Raw genomic sequence first — 27949 nt, forward strand, 5'->3', positions numbered from 1 at the left:
TCCTTCGAGGCTCGGCTGCAGCAGAGGGAGAGGAGCCTTCTTCCTCGGGCCCCGCCTGGAGGCTGAGGAGACCCCGACCCTGGAAGGAAGGCCCCCCAGGAAAGGTGAGCCTCCCCCAGGGACCCCTGCTGCTGCTGCTGCTGCCCCTTCCTCGGGGAGGGGCGCCTTCCTCCTGGCGCTCCCCACAGTTTTGGCTTCAGTCTTTATCAGGGGCCCTTTGCTATTTGCCCCCAAAACCCCTTTTGCCCCCCTCAAAACACAGGCTGACTCCGGATCCCGCTGGCAGTTTGTAATCCGCTCCGGGTTTTCCAGATCTCCGTCCCGATCCTTGCGGCCCAGCGAATCCGCGCCGGGTTTTCCCTGCCGCCGGGGCGCCTGGTTCACTCTCGCGAGCCTAAGCCCTGCCTCAGCCAATAGGAGCGCGGGGCCCGAGCGGCGCCGGCCAATAGGAATGTGGCGTTCGCCTCGCCCTGGCCAATAGGGAGCCTCCCCGACCTCCCCCTTCGCCTGGGCTGCGGCGCGGCTGAGGGCTCCGAGCGGCGCCTCCATTTAAAGGGGCCGCAGCAGCATCAGCCTCCGCGACCCGGAGCTTGGGTGGGCTGCGAGCAGAAGGAAGCAGGGCCCCGGGGGCCGCGTCGAGGCGGCGGTCGCCATTGTCGTTCTCGCGGGGGTCTCTCAGGTGAGGGAGGGAGGGGCCGAGGGGGCGACCATTTTGGGGAGGGGGAGGGGCGGTTCGGCGGAGGGGGCGGGGCTAGGCCTCGTGAGGGGGCGGGCCTTGGCTCGAGGGGAGGGGCGTGGACTGTGGCGATTGGCCCTGTCCTGCAGGTACTTGGGCGGGGCCACTCAAGCATTGGGGGCGGGGCTAAGCCTAGATTGGGGCGGGGCCAAACCTGGTTTGTGGGCGGAGTTAAGCCTAGATTGGGGCGGGACCCGGATAGGGTAGGCCCCTCCCTCAGAGAACCCAGAGAGAGGAAGGTAGGCCTGGCCTACCTTGCAGGGGGGGCGGGAAGTGAGCCTAGAGGCAAAATAAATAAGGGGAGGAGCACCTGCACCCCTGGCCCCGCCCCTGGGAGGAGGAGGAGGAGGGGCTTTTTCAGGTGCGTCTACATTACAGAATTAACCCGCTTTGGTTCTTCTTTAGCACCTCCAGTGGCACTCTGGGATTTGTAGTTCAGTGAGAAGCCATTTGTTTGGAGAGACTATGAACTACAAATCTAATCCAAGCTATATAGCTGTTTAAATGCAATCCATAAATCCCAGGATTCCATAGGAAGGCGCCATGGCATTAAAAGCGTTGTCGGCGTGCATTCATACTACAGGGCAGGTGCATCTACACTGTGGAAATAATCCGGTTTAGCTGTGACTCCATGCAACGGAATCCTGGGATTTGTAGTTTGTTGAGAAGACATCTGTCAGAGAGAGGTCTGTTGCCCCACCAAACTACAGGTCCCAGGATTCCGCAGGATAAAGCCGTGGCATTTAAAGCAGTGTTGAACTGCATCCGTTCTGTAGTACCAATGCAGCCTAAGAGCACAGCTGCACTGTAAAAATGACCCAGTTTGACACTGCTTTCAATGGCTGTGGAATCCTGGGATTTGTAGTTTGGTGAGTTATTCAGCCAGAGCAGCATGGCCTAGTGGTCTGAGTGTTAGAGCAGAGTTTAAATTTCCAGCTCAGCCATGGAAACCCACTGGCTGACCTTGTCCAATAAGTCACACTCTCTCAGCCTCCTCTGGGGAAGGCAATGGCAGCCCTCCTCTGAACGGATCTGGCCAAGAAAATCCCAGGATAGGTTTCCCTGAGGGTCGCCATGAGTCGGAGGCGACTTGGAGGCCGCACAACGACAACCAAGCGGTCAGCAGCCAAGGTGAACCCTAGAAAGGGATCCTGCCAATGCTTCTTGGGCCATTGGCAGGATCCCTTGGAGGAGCAGGGGCAGGATTGGCTTCTGCAGGGGCTTCAGATGGAGGAGGGCTTTCCTGGGCTGGATCTAGAGAGTTCCGGAACCAGAAGGCATCATGGGACTGTTCATGGTGCTTGGGGCAGGGGAACCGTGGTTGGTTGAAGGGCAAATCTGAGGAAAGACTTAGGGAGCTGGGGATGTTTAAGCTAGAGAAGAGACTGTTAAGGGGTGATAGGAGAGCCCTGTTTAAATATATTGAGGAGGGAGCAAGCTTGTTTTCTGCTGCTCCAGAGATTAGAACATGGAACAATGGATTCAAATGAGAGGAAAAGAGATTCCACCAAAATGGTGAAGGATCTGGAAATCATGTAGTCCTATGAGGAGAGATTTAGGGAGCTGGGGATGTTTATCCTGAAGAAGAGAAGGTTAAGAGGCGATATGATAGCCCTCTTTAAGTATTTGAAGGGATGTCATGTTGAGGAGGGAGCAAGCTTGTTTTCTGCTGCTCCTGAGAATAGAACCCAATGGAGCAATGGATGGAAGCTGCAGGAAAAGAGACTCGACCTCAACATCAAGAAGAACTGTTCAACGGTGGGAGATGCAGCTTTGGAAAGTGGTGGCGTCTCCTTCTTTGTAGGTCTTTAAACAGAGGCTGGATGGCCATCTTTATGGGGTGCTTTGATTATGAGTTCCTGCATGGCAGAAGACGGTTGGATTGGATGGTCCCTGGGAATCTCTTCCAACTCTTATGATTCTATGAAACCACTGCATCACAGAGAGTAGGATCCAGAGCAATGGATTCAAGCTACAGGGGAAAAGATTCCAGCTAAACATGGAGGACCTAGGGAGGACAGGTTAATCCAGTTTGCAAATGATAAAACTGACAAAAGTCAAAGCCACAAATGTGGAGGACCAACTGTACTGAAAATGGGGGATATTGAGGATTTGGCTGAATCCTACAGAAAACTACCGGAGGCAGAGGGCAAAGGATATGCCCCAGCCCAAGTTTCTTCATGCTGGTGAAACGCTTTTGCCTTTCGTTTCTCTGGGTGCTAATCTCCACTGCAGAAATAGTGCAGTTTGATACTACTTTAACTGCCTTGTCTCTATTCTATGGAATTCTGGGATTTTTAGTTTTGTGAGATGCTTAGCCTTCTCTATTGGAGAGCTCTGCTGCCACAACAAATTGCAATGCCCAGGATTGTGTAGGATGGAGCCACGGCAGTTAAAAAAGTATCAAACTCCATTATTTCTGCAGTGCAGATGCAGCCTAAGAGTGGGTCTACACTGTCGAAATGGTGCAGTTTGGCCCCACTTGAAGTGCTGTGGTGCCATCCTATGGCAACTGTGGTTTGACAAGGACTTCAGCCTTCTCTTCCAAAGAGCGCTGGTGCCTTACAGAACTACAAATGAAATTGGGGTTTATTTATTTGTTTGTTTGGACTGCAGGTTCAGAGTCCACAACTGCACTGAGAAAGCAGCCCACAGAACGCGCCGTTGAAAACGATACACTTAAAGGACTTGGGTCCCACATGGCAGAAATAATCCAGTTTGAGACTGCTTTAACAGCCCTGGCTCAATGCTAGGGATTTCTGGGAACTAGTTTTGTGAGACTTTTAGCCTTCTCTGGTGCCACAATAAATCACAGTTCCCAGGATTCCCTAGCACTGACCCAGGGCAGTTGAAGCAGTCTCAAACTGGATTATTTCTGCAGTGTGCTTTGGACCTTCATGAGGTATTTGGGAATCTCTGGCAGGGACCTCTGGTGTCTCCCCAAACTAAAAATCCCAGGATAACATAGAATGCAGCCGTGGCAGTTGAAAGCGGGATCAAAGTGCTATAATTCTGCAGTGTGGAAAAGTCCAGCCCTCTGAAGGCCCCCTTGCCAACCTACCAAAAAAGCCTCTTTTTTCGGCACATGAATGCACAAAAGGGGAAGGCTTGGGTTGCTGTGGGACTTGTGAGGATTTCCAGAATCGGAGAGCACTTGCTGTGTGTAGCTTTGCTTCCTAGGTTCCATGGGATTGGGCTGCTTATGGACTGCTTGGAACCATTACTTTTGCATTGCGTCTCTCCATATTGCCATGCTGCCAGAAGGATTTGGGGGAGATGAATGCTGGGTGCCAAGGGCTATATTTCAGAGGAAGGAACTGGCCAAGCCACCCAGCATTCCTTGCCTAAGGGGGGAAAACCCTATGATTTAGTTAGAAAAAATGTATATATGTTTGTTTTGGTCACACTATATATATATATATATATATATATATGTATATATATGTAGTTTAGGTTTGTGAATATATGGATATGCCTTGTGTGTAAACTTCTAAAACCCTATGAGAGATGCAGGGGCTCACCAGAGGTCAACAGGCGACATGAAGGAACACACACACATATATATTTATAGTGCAAAGAAAACAACTTCCCCCCAGTTGTGTTCCTTAATGGTTTTGGGAAGCCCCAGCCAGTGATAGACCACTTGTGGAAAGATGTGATGTACTTTAGTTTGCTTGAAAGTAGGATAACAAAATAACTTTGACCTGTAAAAGGTCACAGCACTGGGCTTATTTGTTTAAAAGTGACTTTCCCACAAGCAATATGTGTGTGCGTGTGTGCATGCGTGCGTGTGTATTTTCCAGCCCTGCTTCTTCCAAAACCGCCTGTGAAACCCCTGAGTTGCGATGGCTGTGCTTACAGCGCCCAGAAACTCCCTCCAGAGTTACTGTTTTTTGAATGGCTGCTTTTGAATTTATGTATTTATTTATCAGATTTTTTAGATCCAAGTCAAGGCAGCAAAGATTTCTGTTCTGGTTCAGGTTCTGTTCTAGTTCACTGTAAAAGTAGCATAAAATCATGAGGAGCCAATGTTTGAGGCTCTGCGCCTGTTCCAGTCCTTGCATGATACCAAGCGATCTCTTCCAAAGCTTTGCTGCGTTGGCTGTTTGGAGGAGCAGGGCTTTTTATACAGGGGAGTGGGCAACTCCAGATGTTTTGGGCCTACAACTCCCATCAGTCCTAGCTGGCATAGCCATTAGTGAGGGATTGTGGGTCTTGCAGGCCAGAAACACCCAGAGAGTCACATAGTCCTAATCCTGGCCTTTATTTTCATGAAGTCCGCTGACATGCTTTTCTCTCCTTGCTTTGTGGTTTCTCCCAGTTGTTTAGCTCTGTTCTAAATGGATTCCAATGAATTTCCTGGCTCCTTGGGGCCCCTCTCTCTGCCCAATAAGCCCCTGATCGGTGACCTCCCTGCAGACATGGAGTTTGGAGAGGATCTGCTGACCTCCCAGACGGCCTCCATCCCACAGGGCTCTGCTGTCCAGACCCAAGAGATGGAGTGGGAAGCGCCCAAGCAAGCCACCTTGGCGAGTGACTCGGATGTCAGTTTGGTGAAAGAGGACAGCCTGCCAGACCAAAGCAAATCCAATAATCTGGCCCCCGATAAACCTGCTGCCTTGGAGAAGCCCAGGCTCCTGGACAGCTTGAATAAAAGTGACAGTCGGGCAGCCCTCGAGAAGTCCGAGGATGTGGGCAACTCAGACAAGTCCCATGGTTCTGGGGGCACAGACCCTGGACCAGAGGACTCTTCCCCACCAGCATCCAAGACTCCTGAGCCAGAAGCTTGGAAAGAAGATGGCACACTGAATGCTGATTCCAACAGCCCCAAAGATGGCCAGGTGGAGGAGGCCCCCTCTTTACCTTCCCCAGATGTGGTGGAGGTGAGCAGCACACCGCCTTCTCATGAAGTAACCACCTCACCTGGCGGCTCACCCACAAGTCCGCGGCCAGCTAAGAAGGCCCGCTTGAAATCTCCACGAAAAAGCTCCCCAGTGCGAAAGGAGGTGGCAGCAGCCGTGGTGGAAGCAACTTCCACGGAGGAGACCAAGGAATCTGTCCTTAACAGCACTCCGGATCCTCCTCCGGAGGTGACTGGAAGTCCAGTGGAAGGGGAGAAAGTTAACAGCACCAGCCAGAATGAGGCTTCAAAGTCCAGAGCACAAGAGACAGGGCAGTCAGCTCCAGCTGCAGGTGGGTGAACCAGAGGGGTGGGCTCTTGCTAGCCTCTGTCCCCCTGACATTTTGCTTTTGCAAGCAGCAGGAGGCATGGTGGCTGCATTCCTCTTACAGAAGGAGGTTCCATCTTCCTGGTCTGGTTCTCTGTGCCCTCCTTCTGCCCAGGCTGTCATGAGGTGGGGGGGGGGGGCTCTCTTGCAAGATGCTTCCTTCCACCTCCTTTTCCCCAGCCTAAACAAGGGAGCCAGCCAGCCTGCCTTCTCTCAAACAAAGCAACTTGTTTCCCACCCTGTTTCCAGCAGAGTGATGCAGTTGTATGAGGTTTGCTGGAAGCTTTGCAGTGGCATCACTTCTCAGTCCCTAGCCTTGATTTTAATGGCCTGTCCCCATCCCCTGCCTTCTTTTTGGAGCATCACAGGCAGCTTTGGGTCTCTTTTGTGCTTCTTTTTTAGGAGAAGGTCCTAGTGCAACAGGGAACGACAAGCCAGTTGAAAAGGTAAGGAGGGCCGTGGTGGCAGCCTAGCTGAGTAGTCTCTGTTCCATTCAGATCCTCCCAGCTCTTTCCTTTTGCCTGCACTTCATTTTTTTTCAGCAAAAGATAATCAGTTGTCCCATTGCTCTTCTGCAAATGTCCCAGGCTTCAAAGTTACCTGTACTATATGTCCTCCTCCCCCACCCCATGCATATATCTGTGTATATGAAAAAGCAGCAGCTTAAATTGTGAGCCTGAGGGCAGGGCTTCCCTTGAGTCTGCAGGTTTCATACCCCGCCTGGTGCTTTTAGAACATAAATGTCAGGGTTTCGTCAAGCTGATGGCCACTGCCCTGTGATGATGAATCCTTGGTTTCTTCCAGGAACAGAAGAGGAGCGAACGAGCCAGGAGGTCAGAGGTGTCTCGGCCTGAAATAGTGAATTCCTCAGAGAGCAGTAAGTCACTTGGTTGGCAGCTTGAAGCTCATTGTTAACACCAGGCCAGACCATTGGCCCCTCTTCTTCTGGATTGTGTGCTTTTCAGTAGCTTTCATGGTCTCAGGTGGGGCTGCTTTCTTCACAGCTTCCAGGTCCTTTTAACTGGAAATGTGAGGGATTGAATTGAGGACCTTCTGTGCACAGAGGAAGCACTCTGTGACTGAACTGAGGTCCCTTCCCTGAAAAACAACCTGATACAGTCCAAATTGAGAACCAGTGTGGTGTAGCAGTTTGAGTGCTGGACTAAGACTCTGGGAGGCCAGAGTTTAAATCCATACTCAGCCATGACTCTGGGCAGGTTACACTCTCTCAACCTCATGGGCCTAACTTCAAAGGAGAACAAGGACATTGAAGAAAAATGTAGGACATTGCATTAGTGAAAACACTAATATAAATGTAAATTTGTGCTTCTTCATGATGGTCAGACTGGAGGACATTTTGAAATTCCTTCTGGACAGAAGGCTGAGGTATAGGACATGTTCTGGAGAAGGAAGATGTCTGGTCATCCTGTGCTGACTTTCTCTCTTGTGTCTCCCAGTCCCTGTTTCTGATGAGGATTCAGATGGCATGGTGGACGACCCTAACGACGAGGACTTCGTTCCCTCCAGCGTCCGGCGCCCCACCCGCATGTCTCTGCGCAACCAGGCAGCCCAGCGGGCGGCGGCCCGCTCCACTGTTGCCAAGATGACCTGTGCCAACTGCCGGACACCCCTGCAGAAGGGCCAGACAGCCTACCAGCGGAAGGGGCTCCCCCAGTTATTCTGCTCCAGCTCTTGTCTCACTACCTTCTCCAAAAGGCCCCTCCACAGAAAAAACTGCACCTTTTGCAAAAAGTAGGTGCCTTCCCTTCCTTTATTCTTTTTGACATCCCTTTTCGCCTCCTGATTGCTGTGTCTGGCTGCCTTCAGCCTACTTCCTCCTCCTGACCTGTAGGGACCCACCTTTGTGATCACACTTCTCACCTCCTGCCCACTTGTTGCTTACCCCTATTTGCTCTGCCCTTGCTTGGGTGAAGCAGGGGCCCACGAGTGTTTCTCCCTCCTCCTTGAATGTATCCACACTGTCCACTTGCAGCACTGTGATACTGCCCCTTGAACACTATGGAGTCTTGGGATACGTAGTATTGTCAAACGCTTAGTATTTTTTTAGGATTTTCTTCCAGTGGTTGTGGTTGAGGGGCATGCACTGCACCAGAGGTAGGCAAAGGATGACCTACAGGTCACAGGTAATCCCCAGAACCCTTTAGGATTTAAAACACCTTTTTTCTTCAAAGGCCTTGTGGGGATTTGGAGTTGTTGTTTTTTTTTTTGTTTCCCTCTGCACTATATTCAGCTCAGGGGTGGCCTGACTATATATATATTTTAAAGATCTCTCCTGGGCTTAAAGTGGCCTAAAGGGGGTCAATGACACCTCACCCATGCTAAACAGGATATTAGGGAGCAAAAATATTTTTTCAGGAGGTGCAGCCCACCAAGATCTTGGAGGGAGGGCAGTGTAGTTGCCTGCCCCTGAACTAGAGAATTCCTAACTCCCTTACTGAACTACAAATCCCCGGATTCCACAGGATGGAGCCATGGCAGTCAAAGTGGTATCAGAGTCCCATCATGGGGTGGCGTGAATACACCTGTATCTAACCAATACCCTTCCTATCTCCAGGGAGATCTGGAACACCAAGGAGTCCGTGGTGGCCCAGGTCGGCTCCGGTAGCTCCTTCCACGAGTTCTGCACCTCCACGTGCCTCTCGCTGTATGAAGCCCAACAGCAGAAACCAGCCTCCCAGGCCACAGAAGCCACTGACACAGTCCGTTGTAGCGTGTGCTACAAAGCTGGAGAGGTGAGCATGTCCTTGGCTCTGGGAGGCAGCGTGAAGGGGTGAACAGATAGAGGAATCTCCTCTAAGATCCCAGGGCCATGATGATGCCATGAGGCAAGCTGAATATATACAGAGGAGGGTGGGGTGGATTATAGGGTGGGAGATCTGTGGCTTAGAAAGAAGTGATACTTGGAAGGAAGTGGATTGCCAGGTTGAAAAAGACATTATCCGGTCATATCTGCTCACATACAACACTTGGGCCTGACTGATGACGGGAGAGGTTAAAAATGGGCACACTTGGGTTTTCAAGGTGCAGAGCAAGGAATGTAATGCATGCCGCTGGAGGGTTCCACGTGAGGTTCTAGTACTCATCCAGACCCTCCTGCCCACAAAACCCATCACTCTTTTCTTCCTCCTGGCCAAGAATGTTCAGCCACTGGGGGATACGGCTGAGGGGGCCAGCACTTTCTCCCTCTCTCCCTCCATGATGAGTGACACCTCTGCTTCCCCTGCAGATCCAGCACGAGGTCAGCAACGGGAACGTGGTCCACCGCCTCTGCAGCGACGCCTGCTTCACCAAGTTCCGCGCCACCAAGGGGCTGAAAACCAACTGCTGTGACCAGTGCGGCCTCTACCTGTACAACAAGGGGCTGCAGCTGGAATATCTCCTCCACGAGGGGCAGCAGAAGCGCTTTTGCAACACCACGTGCCTCAACACCTACAAGAAGGTAAGAGCCCAGGCAGGAGGGGAGGAGAGAGGTTGTGGAACCCTTCCTCTGTCTCTTCTTGCAACAAGAGACCTGCAAAATCCTTCAGGGGTGGGCTGTTCCCTCCCCAGCCTGAGAGGTTTTAAGTGTCCTGGGAGGGGAGGTTGTAGAAAGCCTAGCAGGTTGGCCATCTTGGCTTGGATGCCTCTGTGGGTGAGTGTGTAAGAGAGCAGGAGCGTGCAAGTGAGTGTGTTCCATCTGTGAAGCAACTGCATGTGTTGGGAGGGGGGGGGTTGGAGCATGAATGAGCCCACCTGGCAGCCATCCCCTGTGTGCTCTCTGCAGAAGAACACCCGAGTATACCAGTGCATGTGGTGCAAGACTTACTGCAAGAACTTTGACATGCTGACCTACAAAGACCGGAATGGCAAGATGGGTCTCTTCTGCTCCATCTGCTGCACCACCTCCTACAGAGTCAAGCAAGCGGGCCTTACAGGTAACGGAGCACCAGTGGTACCCTTTGCCCTCTGGTAGACACCACAAGGAGGCTGGGCAACTGGTGCTAAGCCAGTGTTGGTGGGGGAGTGGGATGCAGATGTGGAAGAGGGTGGCAAGTGGAGCTGGGCTGAGGCCTCTGATGCTGTCGGGGTGCTTTCAGTGTGCTGCTGGACTAAGAGGGTGTGTGTGTGTGTGTGTGCTACGTTCTTCTGTGTGTGAGATCTCTCTGGGTCCTCCCATCAGCCATGCTGAGAGTTGTCTGAAAGAAATAACTTTTTAGGCTCTAGTGAGCAGCATCTTGGGATTGTGTGTGTGTGTGTGTGTGTGTGAGAGAGAGAGAGAGAGAGAGAAAGTGAGTCTTTCACAGGCAGTCTGTCCATTATCTTCACCAGCCCTCCTCTCTCTGCCTTTCTTCCTTCGCCATCCCAGGACCCCCTCGGCCTTGCAGCTTCTGTCGGAAGACCCCGTTGGAGTTGTGCTACTACAACAAGAACGAGCAGGTGGTGTACCAGTTCTGCAGCCCCAGCTGCTGGACCAAATTCCAGGTACATACAGAGGCTCTGCCACCGTCACAGTGACGGAACCAAACCCCAGGAAACGGGGCGTTCTCTGCATGGCTGCGATCTGGTGCATCCATCAGACTCCTGAAAAAAGGCTCTCTGCTTTGATATATTTTTCTCTAAAGCAGAGAGAGAGGGGGGGAAATGGGAAGCTTCTAGCTCTTGATGTTTGCTGAGAAAAGCTTTGAACGGCAGAGGCCGTGTCTCCTAAAAGCTCTTAAGGTGGGAGGCGGTGTAGCACTTCCCTTGGCCAAGAAGGAATTGCCCATTCCCTCCCAGGGTTAGACAAGCTGTCCTGTCTGGCCGTTACGACAGAAGAGTAACGTTGTCTGTGGCTTGTGCGTTCAGTTTGCCTTCTCATCTCCTGGTGGCATTTAATAAGAAAAGCCCATATTCTCCCCACCCTGCATGCAAAGCTTTGCTAGCTTGTTTTATGGGGCTACAGCCCTCTGCTACCTTGCCTTCCAAAGGCCAGATTCTGCTCCCCCCAGGTGCCCCATAAATGTATGGCTCCTTCTGTCCTGAGGCCCTGGGTGACATTTCCAACCCCCCATCCGCTCCTGACCATCCCACCCCTGCTTGACCACTGGCAGCTGCTCTATATTCTAGCACTGTATGGCCACCCCTTCTCCCTGAGAATGTTTGCGAATGCTCTGACATCACAGAAGCCTGGCCTGTGGCCAGAGATGGGGTGGCAGCGTGGAGCAGGTTATTGAAGGAAGGCAAGCTGTGTGCATCTCATTCTTAGCTTAACAATATATATATCTATCTATATATGATGTTGAATCTATCGTGGGGGTTGTTGTCTCAAAATAAAAGCTGTGTCAACTTCTGCTGATGCCGAAGAGAGTTTGTGTTCTGCTATCCAATAAATCAGTCAAATTAACATTTGTGTGGTTTGCATAATTTATTCTACTCGCAGAATGTTATTGGTCTTGTTCTGCCATTGCCCAGGGGCAAAACCCTCTTCCCTCCCAGGAGCAGCTGGACGTCCCCTGGGAAAATGCGGTCTGGGGAGCCTCCCGGTTACTCTTCCCCTCCTCTCCCCTTTTCCTCATACAGTGGGAATCAGTCCTCCGTGGCGGGAAAGGGGGACATGGGGGGCTTGGGTCTGCAACCAGCTGGGGTTGGAGGGCATAGAGAAGGGGGTACTTAGGACATGTGGAGAGAAGGGTAGCAGTGCGTGGACTGGGCCCAGGTGGATGTTGATGGTATAGGGACAGCCTGCAGTGTGCTGTGTAGTTTGGGTGGCAATCCACTGGTGAGGAAGGAGTTGGAAGTTTGGGGTGGATGGGAGGGAGGGTGCGTGCAAGCTTGGAGGTCTTTGGGTGAAGAGTTATGGGGCTGGGCAAGCGTCCGACGGCTGCCCATTGTGCACAGAGGTGATCCCATGCCCCCTTCTGAATCTCTCCCCTTCCCTCAAAATGCAGCGCGCCAGCCCCGAAGGTGGAATCCACTTGACCTGTCATTCCTGCCACAACCTCTTCACCGAGAAGCCCGAGATCCTGGATTGGAAGGTGAGGCCAGGGTGAAAGAAATGGAAAGACCGAGCATGTCCTGGGAGTGAGGAGGGTGTTGGAGCCCTCAGCTGGGTGGCCATTTCTCTAAAGACAATTTGTGATCGAGGTGAGGCCTGGTCAGTCCCACTTTAGCCTTGCTTTCTGTGGCCGGGGGGGTGGTGGTGTCATTTTGGGTGCACATTCACAAATGTAGCACTGGTATTGCAGGTTAATGGGTTTGTGAGGCCTGCAGCTTCCAGAACCCCACAGCTGGAGGACTGGGAATTGTAGTGCACCCCAGACTCTCAACTGGAGCCTGGTGGTTGACAGTGTCCAGAAGTGATGGTGATGGTCAGGGTGGGGTCAGTTTGGGAGGCTGCCCTTGTGCCCCCAGTGCTGCCCCTTTCTGACACCCATCCGCCTTGGCCTTCCCGCCTCTCCCTCCTTCCCTCCCTCTCTCTTTCTGCCAGGACAAAGTCTACCAGTTCTGCTGCCGGGACTGCTGTGAGGACTTCAAGCGGCTGCACGGGGTGGTCTCCCAATGCGAGCACTGCAAGCAGGAGAAGCTGCTGCACGAGAAGATCCGCTTCTCCGGGGTGGAGAAGAATTTTTGCAGCGAAGGTACCTGGGGGAGAAGTGGGGGAGCATGAGCATGGAAGAGCCCTGCCGGCAGACAGGAGGAAGGGGCCCGGGGGCCGCGAGAGGGCAGGAGGGGGCCAGGCGGAAGCCTCCCTTGGTCTGGGGATGCAGGCGGCAGGTCTGTGCCTTCCGCCTTGTTTGCATGGGGCAGGCGAGGACTCAGGCTGGTCCGTCACTCGGAAAAAAAATAATAAAGCTCTGCTTAGAGCCAGAGAGGTGAGCGATGGCAAGTTTTCCCCCCGTGGTCGTTGTCGTCCCCCGTGTTGTTCCTACCCCACCCTCGGGGGCCAGTGCAGGATGGAGTTTTGCTGTCAGGGTTCCTTTGCGTCGTCATCCTTGTCTGCTTTGCTGCGTCTCTCTCTCTCTCTCTGTCTCTCTCTCTTCAGCCCTTCTTCTGGGCTTTCCTCGCCGCCGGAGTGCCCGCCGCGCTCCTCCGCTTCGCCTCGCCTCCCCCCGGGAAGGTTTCACCCCTGTTGTTTCTCCGCAGGTTGTGTGCTTCTTTACAAACAGGATTTCACCAAGAACCTGGGCCTCTGCTGCATCACCTGCACCTACTGCTCCCAGACGTGCCAGCGGGCCGTCACGGAGCAGCTGGAGGGCAGCACTTGGGACTTCTGCAGCGAAGACTGCAAAAGCAAATACTTGCTCTGGTACTACAAGGTCAGTGTGGCTGGGCCAGGCTGCCCTGAGGAAAAGCGGCATTGCTGGAGGGGGAGAGCCCCTTTGAGCTGCAAGGGTTGTCCTGGGCCTTTGGCTTCATTTCATTTTCTCTATGTTTTGTTTAAACTCGTCAGTCAAAAAGCTGTGAGCACATGAAGATGGCATTTTTAGAGTGGGCCTTCTCAGTGCTTGCTCCCAGTCTTTGGAACTGCCTGGCTCCTGTGTCACTCTCTTTTCTATTCCAATGGGCCTTCAGGAACTGACTGCAGAGGCTTTCAGAGAAATGTGTTCTTTAATGGGCTTTTCTTGTTCTTATAAGCATGCTCTTTCCTTCGTGTTATTTAATAGGATGCTGTTTCATTGGTTTTGAACTGGTTTCAGTTCTGTGAATAGCACAATTGCATTTTAGCAGTAGCTTTTTGTCCTGCATTTTTGCTAATATCCTCGCAGGTTTTTTCTTCTTCTTCTGTGTTTTAACTTTTGTAAGCTGCCACGAGTCCCAATTTTGGAGGGAAAGGTGGGATATCAATAAATAGACAAGAACAGTTGTAACAGTGATAATGATATCATTGAAGTAGAGTATCGAAGGAAAAGGCTTGGGAGGGCCGGGGCACCAAACTCTCTGCTACACTGTTGTGCTTTAAGTCCCACTTACAAAACTAGATCTGTTTGGCCAAAGCCTAAAATAGCTTTCCATACAACTGGATTAGGGAGGCATTGGTAGAACTAAGGATAATTGACTGAGGCTGCTGCCACATTGCAGAATGAATGCAGTTTGACACGGCTTTGACTGTCATGGCTGCATCCTGTGGAATCTTGGGATTTGTAGCTTCTTGTGGCACCAGAGCTCTGGGACAGAAAAGGATAGATATCTTAGCAAATGGCAAATCCTAGGATTCCATAGCATGGATCCATGGCAGTTAAAGGAGTGTCAAACTGCATTAATTCTGCAGTGTAAATGCAGCCTGAGTTACATGGAAAGGGCAAGAAGGTTGGAAAGAGCAGAGAGGCAGAAAGAGTCGGCTACTAGTCTTCATTTCTAGCCCCTGAGCCTTCAGCCAAAAACTCTGCCCTAAATTCATTTGTGAGTCTGAACTAGAGACCTGTTGAACAGATCCTAGAATCCTAGAGTTAGAAGGGACTTCAAGGGCCATATAGTCCTGCCCGACCTTGCCATGCAGAAATACACAACAAATGGAGGACTAAATGTTGGGAACAACGGATTCAGTGACTCTTAGATGTGGACCTTTTTCTTTTTAAAGACATTGGTCCAAAACACACCGCAGAAATAATCCAGTTTGAGATCGCGTTAAGTGCCCTGGCTCAATGCTAGGAAATTCTGGGAACTGTAGTTTTGTGAAACATTTAGCTTTCTTTGTCAGAGAGCTCTGGTGCCACAATAAATTACATTTCCCAGGATTCCCTAGCACTGAGCCAGGGCAGTTAAAGCAGTCTCAAACTGAATTATTTCTGCATTGTGTTTTGGACTTTATTCTCTCTTATCCGGAGGGCTAGAGACCTGCTCTCTGTTAAAAGGGAGGTCACCAAAATGCTCCCCAGAATCCTTGGGACCTCAGTACTTGGAGAAAGATCGAGGCCACGTTAAAACTTGTTTTTGTATTCCTTTTAATGAATTTTAATGTTTTTAATACATAATGTTTCAACCTGATACAGTAGGGCCTTACTGTCCCAGACTTGCCATCTACGGATTTAAGCATCTCAGGGAGGCATGGTTGCGCATGCATGTAGCCACGCTAATAGCCGTGGGCACAGTGTGCTACCATTAGGAACAATGGTACTTGAGGTCTTGCATGTTTTCCTATCCACAGAGGGGTCTGGAACAGACCCCCTGCAGATACGAAAGTCCAACTGTAAATTGTTTAATTGCTTTTTAAATAATTTTACATTTATACTTCTATCACATTTTTGTGCAACTTTTAATAGGTATGGTGTCAGGTATGTTGTTAGCCACCTTGAGTCTCATGGCTGGGAAGAAGACTAGTATTGTTTAAATAAAACCATTTGGACAAGTCACACACTCTCATCCTCCCATTTAAGGTTCACCTTAAAGCTGCCATATGTTAGAAATGACTTGAAGGCACACAACAACAAAACCATTTGGGGATCTAATGATTTCACCCAGTTTGTGTGTGTGCATGGTTTAAACTTTTTAAATTTGTTTTAAATGGCCATATAGTTCAATGATTTCAGATTGTTGGGTTTTTTAAATTATTCTCAATTTTAAATTGAAGCCCAAATGATTTAGTGGTTTGAGTGTTGGGCTATGACTCGAGACCAGGGTTTGAATCCTTGCTTGGCTCTGGAAACCCACTGGGTGCCTTTGGGAAGGTCAGACTCTCCCATCCTTAGAGGAAGGCAAAGGCAGCGCCCCCCTGAACCAATCTTGCCAAGAAAACCCATGATTGGTTTGCCTGGAAAGCACACAGCAACAACAGATTTTAAAATAGTTTCAGATGAGTTTTCTGTAGGGTGATCAGGATGGGAATTTAGGAGAATTTTGAGCAAAAACCATTGACTCCTGGCCCTGGGGCAGGGGAACATGCAGCCCATAAGCTGCACTTTGCCCACCTCTGACTTCGATATTTTGGGCTGTACCTCTTCTAATTGGTAAATAAGATTCAGTGCTGTGCCACTGGCATTTTTGGGACCCCTCTTAACCCTGCCGTTTCCTTCTTCCCCTGGCGTTTAGGCGGCTCGGTGCCACGCCTGCAAGCGCCAGGGCAAGCTGTTGGAAACCATCCACTGGCGAGGGGAGATCAAGCACTTCTGCAACCAGCAGTGCCTGCTGCGGTTTTACAACCAACAGAACCAACCCAACCTAGACACTCAGAAAGGGCCCGAGAGTCTGCTGAACAGTGAGTAGCCAGCGCTTTGGCTAGCCGAGAGCTGCGAGGGAGCTGTGGGGGGGATATGGCTGAGCTTTGAGAGCAAGATCCTGCACTGGCCCCCGGAGGGGGTGGGAAGAGGCGGGAGGGGACCTCGCAGGGCGCGTGCTGCCCACTCACCCCCCTTCCCTCCATCGCTAACCTCTCTGGTTCTATGACACACAGGGCCAGCCAGGAAAAGCCGGTGCCAGGGCTGCCGGTCGCTCCGGTGCCTAGCCGAGAGGCTCCAAGGCGGCTGCCGTGGGCGGCTGTCTCTGTCTCTCTTCTCCAGCGGAGAGCCCCCCGTGTAGGGCTGGGTCGGGCCGGGCTGGGCCGGGCCGGGGATGCTCGGTACTCGCTCGGTCGATCGGTCGCCCTAGTGCCTCTCCCCAGAGTCAAAAGCTAAGCTGTGCTGGGCCAGGTCAGTCCTGCCTGGGATGGGAGGCCCTCCTTTGAGGCCAGGGGAAGGGCGCCGGGCCCTTCTTCCTCTGAGCTGGTGGTGCTGCGGGCTCCCGGAAGCTCTGCTGGGAAAGGAGTGAGGACGCACGGAGGACTGCCCCCCTCCTTCCCTCCCTCCTGGTGTCTTTCCCCCTTTTCTCATGTTTCTGGGGGCTCTGCTCAGGACTCTGCTTTCTTCCTTCTCCTGGCCCACTCCACAAACCTTCTGCCACACGGCAGTCGTTGGCCCTCTAGGGTGACTGGTGGCCAGGCTGGCTAGGGGATTCTGGGAGGTGCAGTCTTGTTCCACCACCCCCAACCCATAGCTTTCCAAATCTTTGGTTTTGGCTGCATCTTTTCTTCTTTTTCCTGTCCTTTTTTATTGTTGTTAAAAGCTCAATGTTGTGACTGTTGTGTAAATTACGCAGATGATACGTACATGTGGATATGTGGTGGTTAGCCATAAGGGCTAGGAATTTGTGTTACGAGAAAAAAGAAAAAGGGATGGGATTTGTAGGATGCTGCATTGGGGGGAATGCCAGCTTCTGCCATTGGCAGGGAGGTTGGGAAGCGGCCTTGGTGCATCCGCAGAATAGAAAAATGGTCCCGCAAAGTGCTGGTGAGCGGAGAGGACAGCAGCGGCTTCCTTCCAGTTCCTCCCAATTTTTCTGCCTCAACATTCACCACTCAGTACCCTCTCCCTTCCTCTCTGGCTCCCAGTTTCCCCAGTATAAGCCACATGTTTCCCTCCTTGAATTCTTGATGGTATGGCCTGACATTTTCCAGTGGACGGCGGATTCTTTAGTTCTCTTGTCACGCGTGCCCAAACGCTGTATGTTTTCTGCCAACCCCTAGAGGTGCATCAAATTTCCTACTCTTGCGCTCCAGGAAACGTCTTGACTTGGTATTTTTGAGGCCTCCTCACAGAGACCCAGGTGTTCAGCTCTGTAAGGAAGGAGGGATTACCCCCCGCCATCCTCACCTGGAGAAGTGGGGGAGGAGGAATGTATGGACGAAGCTCCAGAGTCCTATCAGCACCAAGCAAAAACATTTCCACGAGGCCTCCGACCTGCCTGGTGCCATCTGGGCACAGCAAGAAAAGCAGCAGCTCACGCTCCAAACACCCCGCATTTTTTTTTATCATTCCAGGTCAGACTCCGGAACCAAAACAGCCCTCCTCCGCCCCCCAGAAAGCAGAGACCAACACGGTGAGTGGTTTCTGCCAGTGGACAGCATCATTTTGTTAAGAGGTCAGGGACGTTCAGGTGGCTGCCAGCTCACAGAATGATAGAATCACAGGATTGGAAGAGACCCCAAGGGTCAGTCCTTCCATGCCCATTCAGCCATACAGGAACTCGCCATCAAAGCCCTCCCTGTGACAGATGGCCATCTAGCCTCTGTTTAAAAACCTCCAGAGAAGGAGACTCCACCACACTCAGAAGCAGCATGTTCCACTGAGGTTTGGAGGTTAGGATGGGAAGGGGTCAGCCTTTGGCCCTGACGCAGGAAGCCAGCTGCCTTAGACTCTGTCTCTGACACAATCCTGGGGGTTTGTGGGCCCTGGGTTTGTCGGTAGCGATGCAGAGGCGCAGGAGAGGGTGGCTTGTGGGAGAGACACTCTAGGCACTGGCTCCTCTGGCCACTGATGCATGTCCTCCTCTTTGGATACCTGTCCAGGTGCCCGCCAAGAACAGCTCTGCCTCAAGAGCAGCCAGTCCTCCCCCGCCATCGCAGCCGCTCACCCCTCGGAAGAACAAGGCCGCCATGTGCAAGCCCCTCATGCAGAACCGAGGGGTTTCATGCAAGATAGAAATGAAGTCCAAGGGGTGCCAGACAGGTATGGAGAAGCGTGAGGGAAGGCCTGGCTTTCAGTCTTGTCTGCCCTCAGCCTGGTGATTTTGCAGCAGATGGTTTTGCAGGAGAGCGGAGTATGCAGCAGGGGTGTGCTTTTCTGTGTACCTCGGTTAACAAAGCCACTGGAAAAGTCTTTTTGAAGCTGCCCTGTCCCTTACCACTGGAAATAGCAGTAACTATTTTAGCAGCATCAGCATTGAGAGAATGGTAAAAAGGGGTATTGGAGGGCAGGCTTTCAGTGTCAGTTTGCAGCAGTGTGTTTGCAGTAAGCAATGCCATAATGCTTGATCTAGTAAAGAGAAGAAATATGCTTTACCTGATCCTAGTGCAGCTGTTAGTGCCTCCCTATAACAGGCAAGGTAAACAGCAGCTGCCTCCAGAATCCCTTCCTGAATATGATTGAATTGCAAAATAAAGCCAAAAAGGCACGTCAAAAAGACCTGTCTGACCAACTACCCTGCCTTCCTCCCAGCATTTTTTTAAAGCTTAAATATTTGACCACCAAAATAGAAATGATCAGAAGAGTGCATGCTTGTGAAAGGGAAAAAAAGTCATCCTGGGATGCATTTATTAAGAGAAGCTTTCAAGTAGTCTCTGCAAGGTTAAATATGTTTTTGTTTCACTCTGCAAGGCTCAGCTGGCCTGGCTGTTTCATTTTCTGCGTGCCTGTTGTTAGTTTTAAATGAAAGGTTTGCTAGAACATGTGATGGTTCAGGCACCTGTGCCTATTCTTTCCATGTTGTTTCTACCTCTGATACCAAATTTTCTCGTAGAGAAGCCATGCCCAGGAACACACGCCTGCTTTGTTAGCTAAGGCATACCTCTATTTGCCCTCACTGTGCCATGCCTCATTTTGCTGCCTGCCTATGCTCTCTGCTTGAAGCTGGTGGGAAAGGCCCATGTGTGGAGTTGCGGGGTTGGAGCCGTGCGTGCCAAGAAAGGACCCTCTCCCTCCTGATGAACACTTTCTCTTCCTCCCTTGCCAGAGGACGACTGGAAGCCCCAGGTGGTTGTGCTACCCATCCCCGTGCCCATCTTCGTGCCTGTGCCCATGAACATGTACTGCCAGAAAGTCCCCGTGCCTTTCTCCATGCCTGTCCCAGTGAGTTTGGTTTCCGAGGCCTTGCCTATCCTGTCCTCACTCCCCTCCCCAAGGTATTTTCATTTATTTGTGATCTTTCTTGGCTGACCTTTTCTGTCCCCGTTGCCATCTCGAGGTGCCTGTGCCAATGTTCTTGCCCACCACGCTGGAAAGCACGGAGAAGATCGTGGAAACCATTGAGGAGCTGAAGGTGAAAATCCCATCCAACCCCCTGGAAGCTGACATCCTGGCCATGGCCGAAATGATCGCAGAGGCTGAGGAGTTGGACAAAGCTTCGTCGGACCTTTGTGGTATGTTCCAATGGTGTTGGGCTGAGCTGGGGTTGGGATGGAAGGCTGCCTGGACTGTGGCTGCAACGCCTGGCCGCACCTCAGCTGGCAGGGAGCAAGAAACTGCCTTCTGGTCCTTGATGGATTTGTAATTTCTTAGCTGGCATTGGTTTTTGTTTTGATTTTTAAAGACCCTCCCCTGCCAGTGGGAATGACTATGTGTTAACTGACCAAATAAATACAGAGATCCTGTAGCACCTTTGAGACTAACGGAAAGAAAGAAGTCGGCAGCATGAACTTCCATAGACTGAAATCTACTTCCTCAGATGCATTTGGAAGTAGATTGAAGTCTATGAAATCTCATGCCGGCAATTTCTTTCTTTCTGTTAGTCTCAAAGGAGCTACAAGATCTCTCTACATACTGATTCTACAGACTAACATGGCTATATCTTGGAATTCTACCAAATAAATACAGAATACAGGTTGAGTCGCCCTTATCTGCAATCTGAAATACTCCAGAATCTAAAACCTTTTTTCTTGGGTGGCTGAGATAGTGACATATTTGCTTTCGGATGGCTCAGTGTGCACAAATTTTGTTTTGTGTGTAAAATTATGTAAAAGATGATGTATAAAATTGTCATTGGATGTATAAAGTGTATATGAAACTCAAATGAATTTTATGTTTAGACTTGGTCCCATCTCCCACATATTATGTACATATGTACAAATACATGTATTCCATAATAATAATAATAATAATAATAATAATAATAATAATAATAATAATAATAATAATAATAATTTTATTTATATACCGCTTTTCCAAATTAGATCAAAGTGGTGTACAACAGGAAGTACGATACAAAGTAAAAAAACAAACAAACAAACATAACAGGCCTCTTTCCCCCTCAAGATGGTGGTCGGAAGGAGGGCTCTTAGTCTTTCAGGCCAGGCCTCTCTCACCCCAAGATGGTGGTCGGAAGGAGGGTTTTTCTTCTTCAGGCAGGCAGTTGGAGCTTGCCTGCCTCTCTCCCCTCAAGAATCCCCCCAAATCCAAAATGTTTCTGGTCTCAAGCATTTCAGATAACGGAGACTCAACCTGTATATTTCAGAGGAAGGAACTGGCAAAACCTCCGGTTTATTTGTTTTAATTAATCTTTTTAGGATGAATTTTTAATATAACTGATTTCTTATTTTAAGGGGTGGAGGGAAGAACTTGAGATTACTGTATATGGTTATTTTACTATGTTTTGACTGTTACTGTAAGCTCACTTGGACCTAATCAGAGTAGGTGGGCTATAAATACAAGTTTATTATTATTGCTATTATTATTAACCACCTCTGAGGATTCCTTGCCTAAGAAAACACTCTGAAATTCATGGGGTCGGCATAAGTCGACAGGCAGTTTGAATCATATACATGCTTGTATGATACCCCTTGAAAAAGTGTGCTTTGGAAATACAGATTTTTAAACGTCGGCTGCATCTTGAAAGCCATCCACACTGCAGAAATAATCCGCTTTGACACCACTTTAACTGCCACGGCTTTATGCTGTGGAATTCTGGGAATTGTCGTTTGTTGGGGTGGCGGAGCTGAGCCAGACTCTGCAATCTCCTCCTTTTTTTTTCCAAACGCGGCTTTGCAGCTTTCAACTGTCAAAATACGACAGTTAAACTGCCAAACCTCTCCCAGCATTCTGAGAGCTGTGATTGGCTGGCTCTGCCTCACGCTCTCCATCGCAGCCACCTTTTCTGTTCTACCTGGTTCCTCTGTTCTGGCTGGTAAATAATAATAATAATAATAATAATAATAATAATAATAATAACAACAACATTTATTTATTTATTTATTTATTTATTTACATCCCTCTCTGAAACGCAATCGGGGGGCGGCTAAAGGACCCTCTGCCTTCCCCGCTCTTTCTCCTTTTCTGACTAGTAACCCTTGTATAAGTTCATGCCTTTCTCCACAGACCTAGTGAGTAACCAGAGTGCAGAGGGCCTCCTGGAAGACTGTGACCTCTTTGGGCCGGCCAGGGACGACGTGCTAGCCATGGCTGTCAAGATGGCCAATGTCCTGGATGAGCCAGGCCAGGACCTGGAAGCTGACTTCCCCAAAAGTAAGGGCTGGCAGTGGTCAGTGAGTGGGAAGGGGAGGATGCAGCAATGGAGTATTGCCACCTCTTCGCTTGAGAAGGGCGAACCCAAAGGAAACCAATACTGTGCTACTCAAAGTGGTGCTTTGCAGTCCGGTGTTGGTCTCTGAATAATCTGCTCTCAGTTCATAGAGAGTTTGCAGGAAAGAAAGAAAGAGTTTTAGCCAGTGGGAACAAATACAGTGGACCCTTGATATCTGTTGGGGTTTCGTTCCTGTGGATAACAAAATCTGTGGATAGTCAAGTCCCATTAAATATAATGGCACAACAAAATGGTGTCCCATATATAAAATGGAAAGTCAAGGTTTGCTATGTGGAATTTATACTTGTCTGGAATATTTCCAAGCCGTGGATGCTTGAATCCATGGATAATAAATCCACAGATAAGGAGGGCTGACTCTATTGTACCGTCTCTGATACATTGGGAAGCAAAAATTCTACCACATCAGATAGCTTAAGAAGCACAGCAGATGGCCCAGTGAGTCCCTGCCCTCTGTCACCCTCCATAAAAGCCCAGTGATCTCTGACAAGGTTGAGAAGCTGGTTGGCAGGATAAAAGGTGCCACCTTCTGAGCATTTGATGGTTGGGAGGCTGTTATGTTTGATGTCTTAGGTGAAAAGCAAAGCTCTGAACATTCTTTCTTAGACAAGTTCTAGAATACCTGGTCATGCTGGCTTGGGGATTCTGGGAGTTGTTATTGAAAGAGTAAATGTTTCATTGTCCTGGAAGGGCTCTGGAAACTTCTGGAGGGCTGCATGCATCTTGGGGGCCTACCCCACCACTTCTGTTTTGTCCCCTCCCCAGATCCCTTGGACATTAACCCTAGCGTAGATTTCCTTTTCGACTGTGGCCTGGTGGGCCCTGAGGACGTCTCTTCTGAACAAGACTTGCCGCGGGCCATCCGCAAGGTGAGTTGGGCCCAGATCCGTCCTTATGCTGGAGAAACAGCTTTGCATGCAGAAAGCACCTGGAAAATCTTCAGCAGATTCTGCCTTCTTGTTCTGTCTACCCCCCCCCCCCCCGAATTTTTTGGGGAAACACTCTGTATGTAATCTGCCTACATTCTCTGCTCTTCCCCTCCTGTCCCCCAAACAGAGCCAGAAGCGCCTGGTGCTCTCGGAGAGCTGTTCGCGGGACTCCATGAACAGCCAGCCCAATTGCACGGCGCTCAACTATTCCTATGGGGTGAATGCATGGAAGAGCTGGGTCCAAGCCAAGTACGCTGGTGGTGAAACCAGCAAGGGAGACGAGTTGCGCTTTGGCCGTAAGTTGAGAAAGGGAGGATGGAAGTAGGAATCCCTAGCAGGCGGGAAGCACCTTAATCCTTGGCCATGGTCTGATTCCTTTGTGATCCCTGCAGCCAAGCCCATGCGGATCAAAGAGGATATCTTGGCCTGCACGGCGGCGGAGCTGAACTATGGCCTGGCCCAGTTCGTCAAGGAAATCACACGGCCGAATGGGGAACGCTACGAACCGGACAGCATCTATTACCTCTGCCTCGGCATCCAGCAGGTGAGGGCCTGGTGTGGCACCCCATGTGTGCCCTTCTTCTCCTCATCTGTGCAAGGACGAAACACACAGTGCACGCTCTGTCTCCCCACCTCTCTCACACACCTACTCAACCAGTCCTGCCTCTCTGTCTCTCACACATTCACACTCACTCACTGGCAAGGAGAAAGTGACCTTTATTGCATGGCCAGCTTTCTGCCTCTCCATGCTGCCTGAAAAGCAGTGGCACTTTCTCGTTACACAGCAAAACTGTCATAGCTGAGCAGTGCAAGGGGGTCTTATGCCTTGCCAGTCTTTCGTGCTTGATCCAAGCTTTCACCTGCCAGAAGGAGGGTTGTGGGGGGAGAGAGAGTAACTCCTCACACCTGACTAAGGATTGGGAGGTTTTGCATGTCTGGTCTAAACCCTATACTCTTCTTTTCTCCCAGTACCTCCTGGAGAACAACCGCATGGTAAACATCTTCACGGACCTCTACTACTTGACCTTTGTGCAGGAGCTCAACAAGACGCTGAGCGGCTGGCAGCCCACAGTCTTGCCCAATAGTATGTGGCTATAGCATATGGGGGAAGGGAGGAGAGGGAGTGGGGAGATCATCTCCAGCCATCCCTGGAGCTTCATGTTGCTCTCAGGAACAGAATTGGCCTGATGCTGGGAAAGGATGCTAAACAGGCTGGTTTTCTGAAAGGCAGGCCACTGTGCTTTTGCCTCGAAACCTGTGGATGAGGTCATTCACAGCTCCTAGATACTACCAATTTCTGGGGAACAATGGTGGAAGCAAGGGACTGTTTCCTTTCCCCTCCACTAACAGGTTTCCAAAGGCTGAGTGCTGGTCCAGTCTAGGGATGGACTGAGTAGCTGAGTAGCATAAGAGAGAGTAGTTTATCTTGCTGAGTAGCATAAGAGAGAGTAGTTTATCAACATCTAGAGAGCTGTAGATTCCTCACACATCTAAGTCTAGAGAGATTTCTTAAGTACTGACTTTGGTAATCAATGACAAGGAGAGAGCTACTACTCTGGAGGTTTCAAAGTCCAACTCCTTGTTGTTCTATCCTAGTGTTCTTCTTTAGTTGGCACACATTGCAATATATTTAATATAATAGCCATTGCATGCAGGGTGTTTACTGCTCTCTGTGTGTTTCATACATTATCTGTCATCAGCTTGTTTTTGCTGCAGTCAGAAGTGGTAGGGTACTACTGGACAAAATCCAGCCTTCATGAATGAGTGGAACAACTGAATTGGATAGGACTGGTTGTGCACCGCTAACATTGATCCAAAACACACTGCAGAAACCATCTAGTTTGAGACCACTTTAACTGCCCTGGCTGAGTACTAGGGAATTCTGGGAGCTGTAGTTTTGTGAACTCTGATGCTGCTTTAAACTGCAGTTCCCAAGACCCCCCAGCATTGAACCAAGGCAGTTAAAGCAGTCTCCACCTGAATTATTCTTGTGTGTTTTGGACCATAATTGATTTTAAATGTGTCTGTGCTCTAGCTGGAGAGGGCCACCATGGGTTAGTGGTTTGAGTGTTGGATGGTGACTCTGGAGACCAGGGCTGAAATCTTCCCCTGCTAAGTCAAGCGTCCCTTGAGAAAACCTCATAGTTCCTCCTGACTTGGTTTTGGTCAGGCTCATGCAGCTGGGGAGGATCAGCTGAGATTTGGTGTGTCAGCTGTGAGGCAGCAGGCCCTTGGCTCTCTGGGTATTGACAGAAGAAAATGGAGGCACATCTCAAGATCCTCAAAAGATGGGTTTTTATCAGTTTAAAAAACCCTTCAGTTCATGTTTTCATTTGTCTAGTGATTGGTTTGAGAGCTCCTAGTCCAAATGTTTCTGAACTTGGACTCTAAGTTGCACATATGTAAACACAATATGCAATGTAAGTTTAGTTTTACGTAATGCAGTACCATTAATTTACCTGTTGCCCTTTTATGATTTTAAATAGTCCCCCAGAATGCTGTGGACAGTCTGACACAATTTAAAAGGGCAGTGTGTGTGTGTGTGTGTGTGTGCGCTCTTACTTACTTACTTACTTACTTACTTACTTACTTACTTAATAAACCAACCATCTTTTGAGCAGCTTGAGACACATCACCCATTTCTTCTGTGGGTTCCACTGGGTGCTCCCCAGTTTCCGTTTCCTTTTGCATCTCCTGGCATTGCAATGGAGATGGGATCACCAGCCCCACAGGAATGTAAGATGCCCTAATCCTGGACTGAGAAAAATGATGAGCTGTTCCTCCCCGCTAGCTAGTTCTTGGGCCTCCCCAGAGCCTTGTAAATTTTGGCTCAGAGGCCTCCCCATCCCTTGCCTTGTGGCTTACTTAGGCTGTTGGGTCTGTGTGCTTGCAGATGCGGTCTTCTCCCGTGTGGAAGAGGAGCACCTCTGGGAGTGCAAGCAGTTGGGTGTCTACTCCCCCTTCGTCCTCCTCAACACGCTCATGTTCTTCAACACCAAGTTCTTTGGGCTGCAGACAGCCGAGGAACACATGCAGCTCTCCTTCACCAACGTTGTGCGGCAGTCGCGCAAGTGCACCACGCCGCGGGGCACCACCAAGGTGGTGAGCATCCGCTACTATGCTCCCATGCGGCACCGGAAGGGGCGAGGTAGGGAACGCTCTCCCCACGCATGTGCTTCTCCCTCCCACCCACCTGCCCACTTGCCCATGCTGGGGCTGATTCGGGCCTGAACTGATCACCTTTCTCCCGCAGACGGCGGCCTTGGCAAGCGGAAACGGGAGGAGGACGCACCAGTCTTGGAGCAGCGAGAGAACCGCATGAACCCCTTGCGCTGCCCAGTCAAGTTCTACGAGTTCTATCTCTCTAAATGGTGAGAGTCGGGAGAGGGTGGCCAGCGCTGGCTGGTATCAGCGTTGCTGTCGCTACCTGTGATGGCAGAAACAAATATGAGCTTTAAAACGGTGGGAGGGAATTGTTTCTGTGTGTGACAAGGGCCCACATGGCAGTAGCTGCACACACATGGGGAACCTTCACAGCCTTCTTGAAAATGGAATGGGCAGTGTGTCCAAAAGAAGATGAACTATTTCCAATTCTCATATTCATACGTTACTTTAAGAATTCTGGTCAGTGAGCAGTGCAACAAGTTACCTTAAAAACCCAAAACCACAGTGATCAGTGGCATGCACACTACTTCTTAAACACTAACAACCTGGAACAAGGGTCTTGGGCCCAACCTGACCTCCTATTCTCTTTCTGTCTGTCTGTCTGTCTGTAGTCCTGAGAGCCTTCGAAACCGCAACGACGTCTTCTACCTGCAGCCAGAGCGGTCGTGCATCGCGGAGTCACCACTCTGGTACTCAGTCATCCCCATGGACAAAAGCATGCTCGAGAGCATGCTGAACCGCATCCTGGCTGTGCGCGAGATTTACGAAGAGCACAGCCGCGGAGGGGGCGGCTTGGACGACGACATGGACTGAGGGGAGAGACTATGGGGGCCCAGCACCACTCCGGCCGGCCGTGGGGGGACCTTGGGGTGAGGCTGGCATGGCTTACTGAACCTTCCCTGTCTGGGTCAGGCAGGCATGTGGGAGTCTTTCCACTCCATGCTAGTGAATGGTTCCCAACCCTCGGAGTGGAGCCATGCCATGCCATGGCCCCTTCTCTTCCTTCTTCTTCTTCTCTGTTTCCCTCTCTGCTGCCTCGGAGTGCCTGCTTGCCCACCCCTCTGCCCTGGCCTGCCTGGCACCACACTGACGGTCAGGGCAGGTCAAGGCAAGGCAAGCCTGTCGCCAGCTGCTCTTCATCCGGGAGGGGAGGCGATGGCAGAGAAGTCCCCCTAGCAGACGCTGAACTGACACAGGAGCCCAGATTTGGGGGCACAACTACCCCCTTGGGTCTTGGCTCCTTGTGGGGCACTGTGTTCTCTCTGCGCGGGGGTCCAGCAGAGAAGCCCACCTTCTTGCCTAACAGTTTGCAATCCTTCCTCACCCGCACCGACAGTTGAAGACTCTTCCTCTAGTTCTCTCTTTCTCTCTTCTGTGTTGGAGGAACAGAGCCTAAAACGACATCTAGAGCACCTCCTGTTTTGGGGGGCTTTGTTTTGGTTTTTTGTTGGAAGCCTAGCTTGGCCGAACCCCCCTCCCCTTGCCAGCTGGTGGTCCCCACTCCTCCTGCTCCTCCTTTCCCCCTTTGTGTGTGTTGCGTTGAACTCTGAGCTATGGCCGGTGGTGGTGGTGGTGATGCCCGTCTGTTGAGCCTGTATATATTGTTCTGGCCCAGCCTCTGTTTGTGTCCTTGTCGCCAGTGAGCCAGTTGCGGGTCTCGTCGTCGTAGTGATAACCGGGGGGTTAGGACCCGCACTCCTGCGCCCCCCAACCCACGTCTCTCTGGAAACCATTCATTTCAAATAAAGGCACAAAACATGCCCCTCCGTCTCTGCCTCTCATTCGGCAGGAGGGAGCCTTGCCCCCCAACTTCTCCATCTCTTTTTTATCCCAAAAGATGGTGTGTGAAACAG

General features: G+C 50.7%; 1 protein-coding gene across 6 annotated transcripts; it reads left to right on the plus strand.

Moving 5' to 3' along the window:
• ZMYM3 (zinc finger MYM-type containing 3) lies at positions 1–27856 on the plus strand. Of its 6 annotated transcripts, none has more exons than XM_089536141.1 (25): positions 1–104; positions 5058–5929; positions 6367–6410; positions 6769–6841; positions 7422–7716; positions 8540–8717; positions 9212–9424; positions 9749–9899; positions 10331–10446; positions 11892–11978; positions 12431–12581; positions 13087–13259; positions 15970–16135; positions 17732–17790; positions 18260–18419; positions 19423–19538; positions 19654–19828; positions 21780–21926; positions 22768–22871; positions 23059–23227; positions 23324–23475; positions 23901–24015; positions 25825–26079; positions 26185–26302; positions 26708–27856. In XM_089536141.1, the coding sequence occupies exons 2-25, from the start codon at positions 5077–5079 to the stop codon at positions 26907–26909; spliced, it is 4272 nt and encodes a 1423-aa protein (XP_089392267.1). In that variant the 5' UTR covers positions 1–104; positions 5058–5076; the 3' UTR covers positions 26910–27856. The 6 variants fall into 6 exon arrangements, with proteins under 6 accessions (XP_089392267.1, XP_089392266.1, XP_089392270.1 ...); XM_089536140.1 differs by lacking the exon at positions 1–104 and adding an exon at positions 489–679; XM_089536144.1 differs by lacking the exon at positions 1–104 and adding an exon at positions 489–679 and having other exon boundaries at positions 25825–26033; positions 26708–26793.
• Positions 27857–27949: the final 93 nt, after the last annotated feature.

Source organism: Sceloporus occidentalis, unplaced genomic scaffold (genome assembly GCF_023333645.1).
Source record: "Sceloporus occidentalis isolate IW3139 unplaced genomic scaffold, rSceOcc1.0.p SCAF_8, whole genome shotgun sequence".
In the NCBI taxonomy this organism is placed as follows: Eukaryota; Metazoa; Chordata; class Lepidosauria; order Squamata; family Phrynosomatidae; genus Sceloporus; species Sceloporus occidentalis.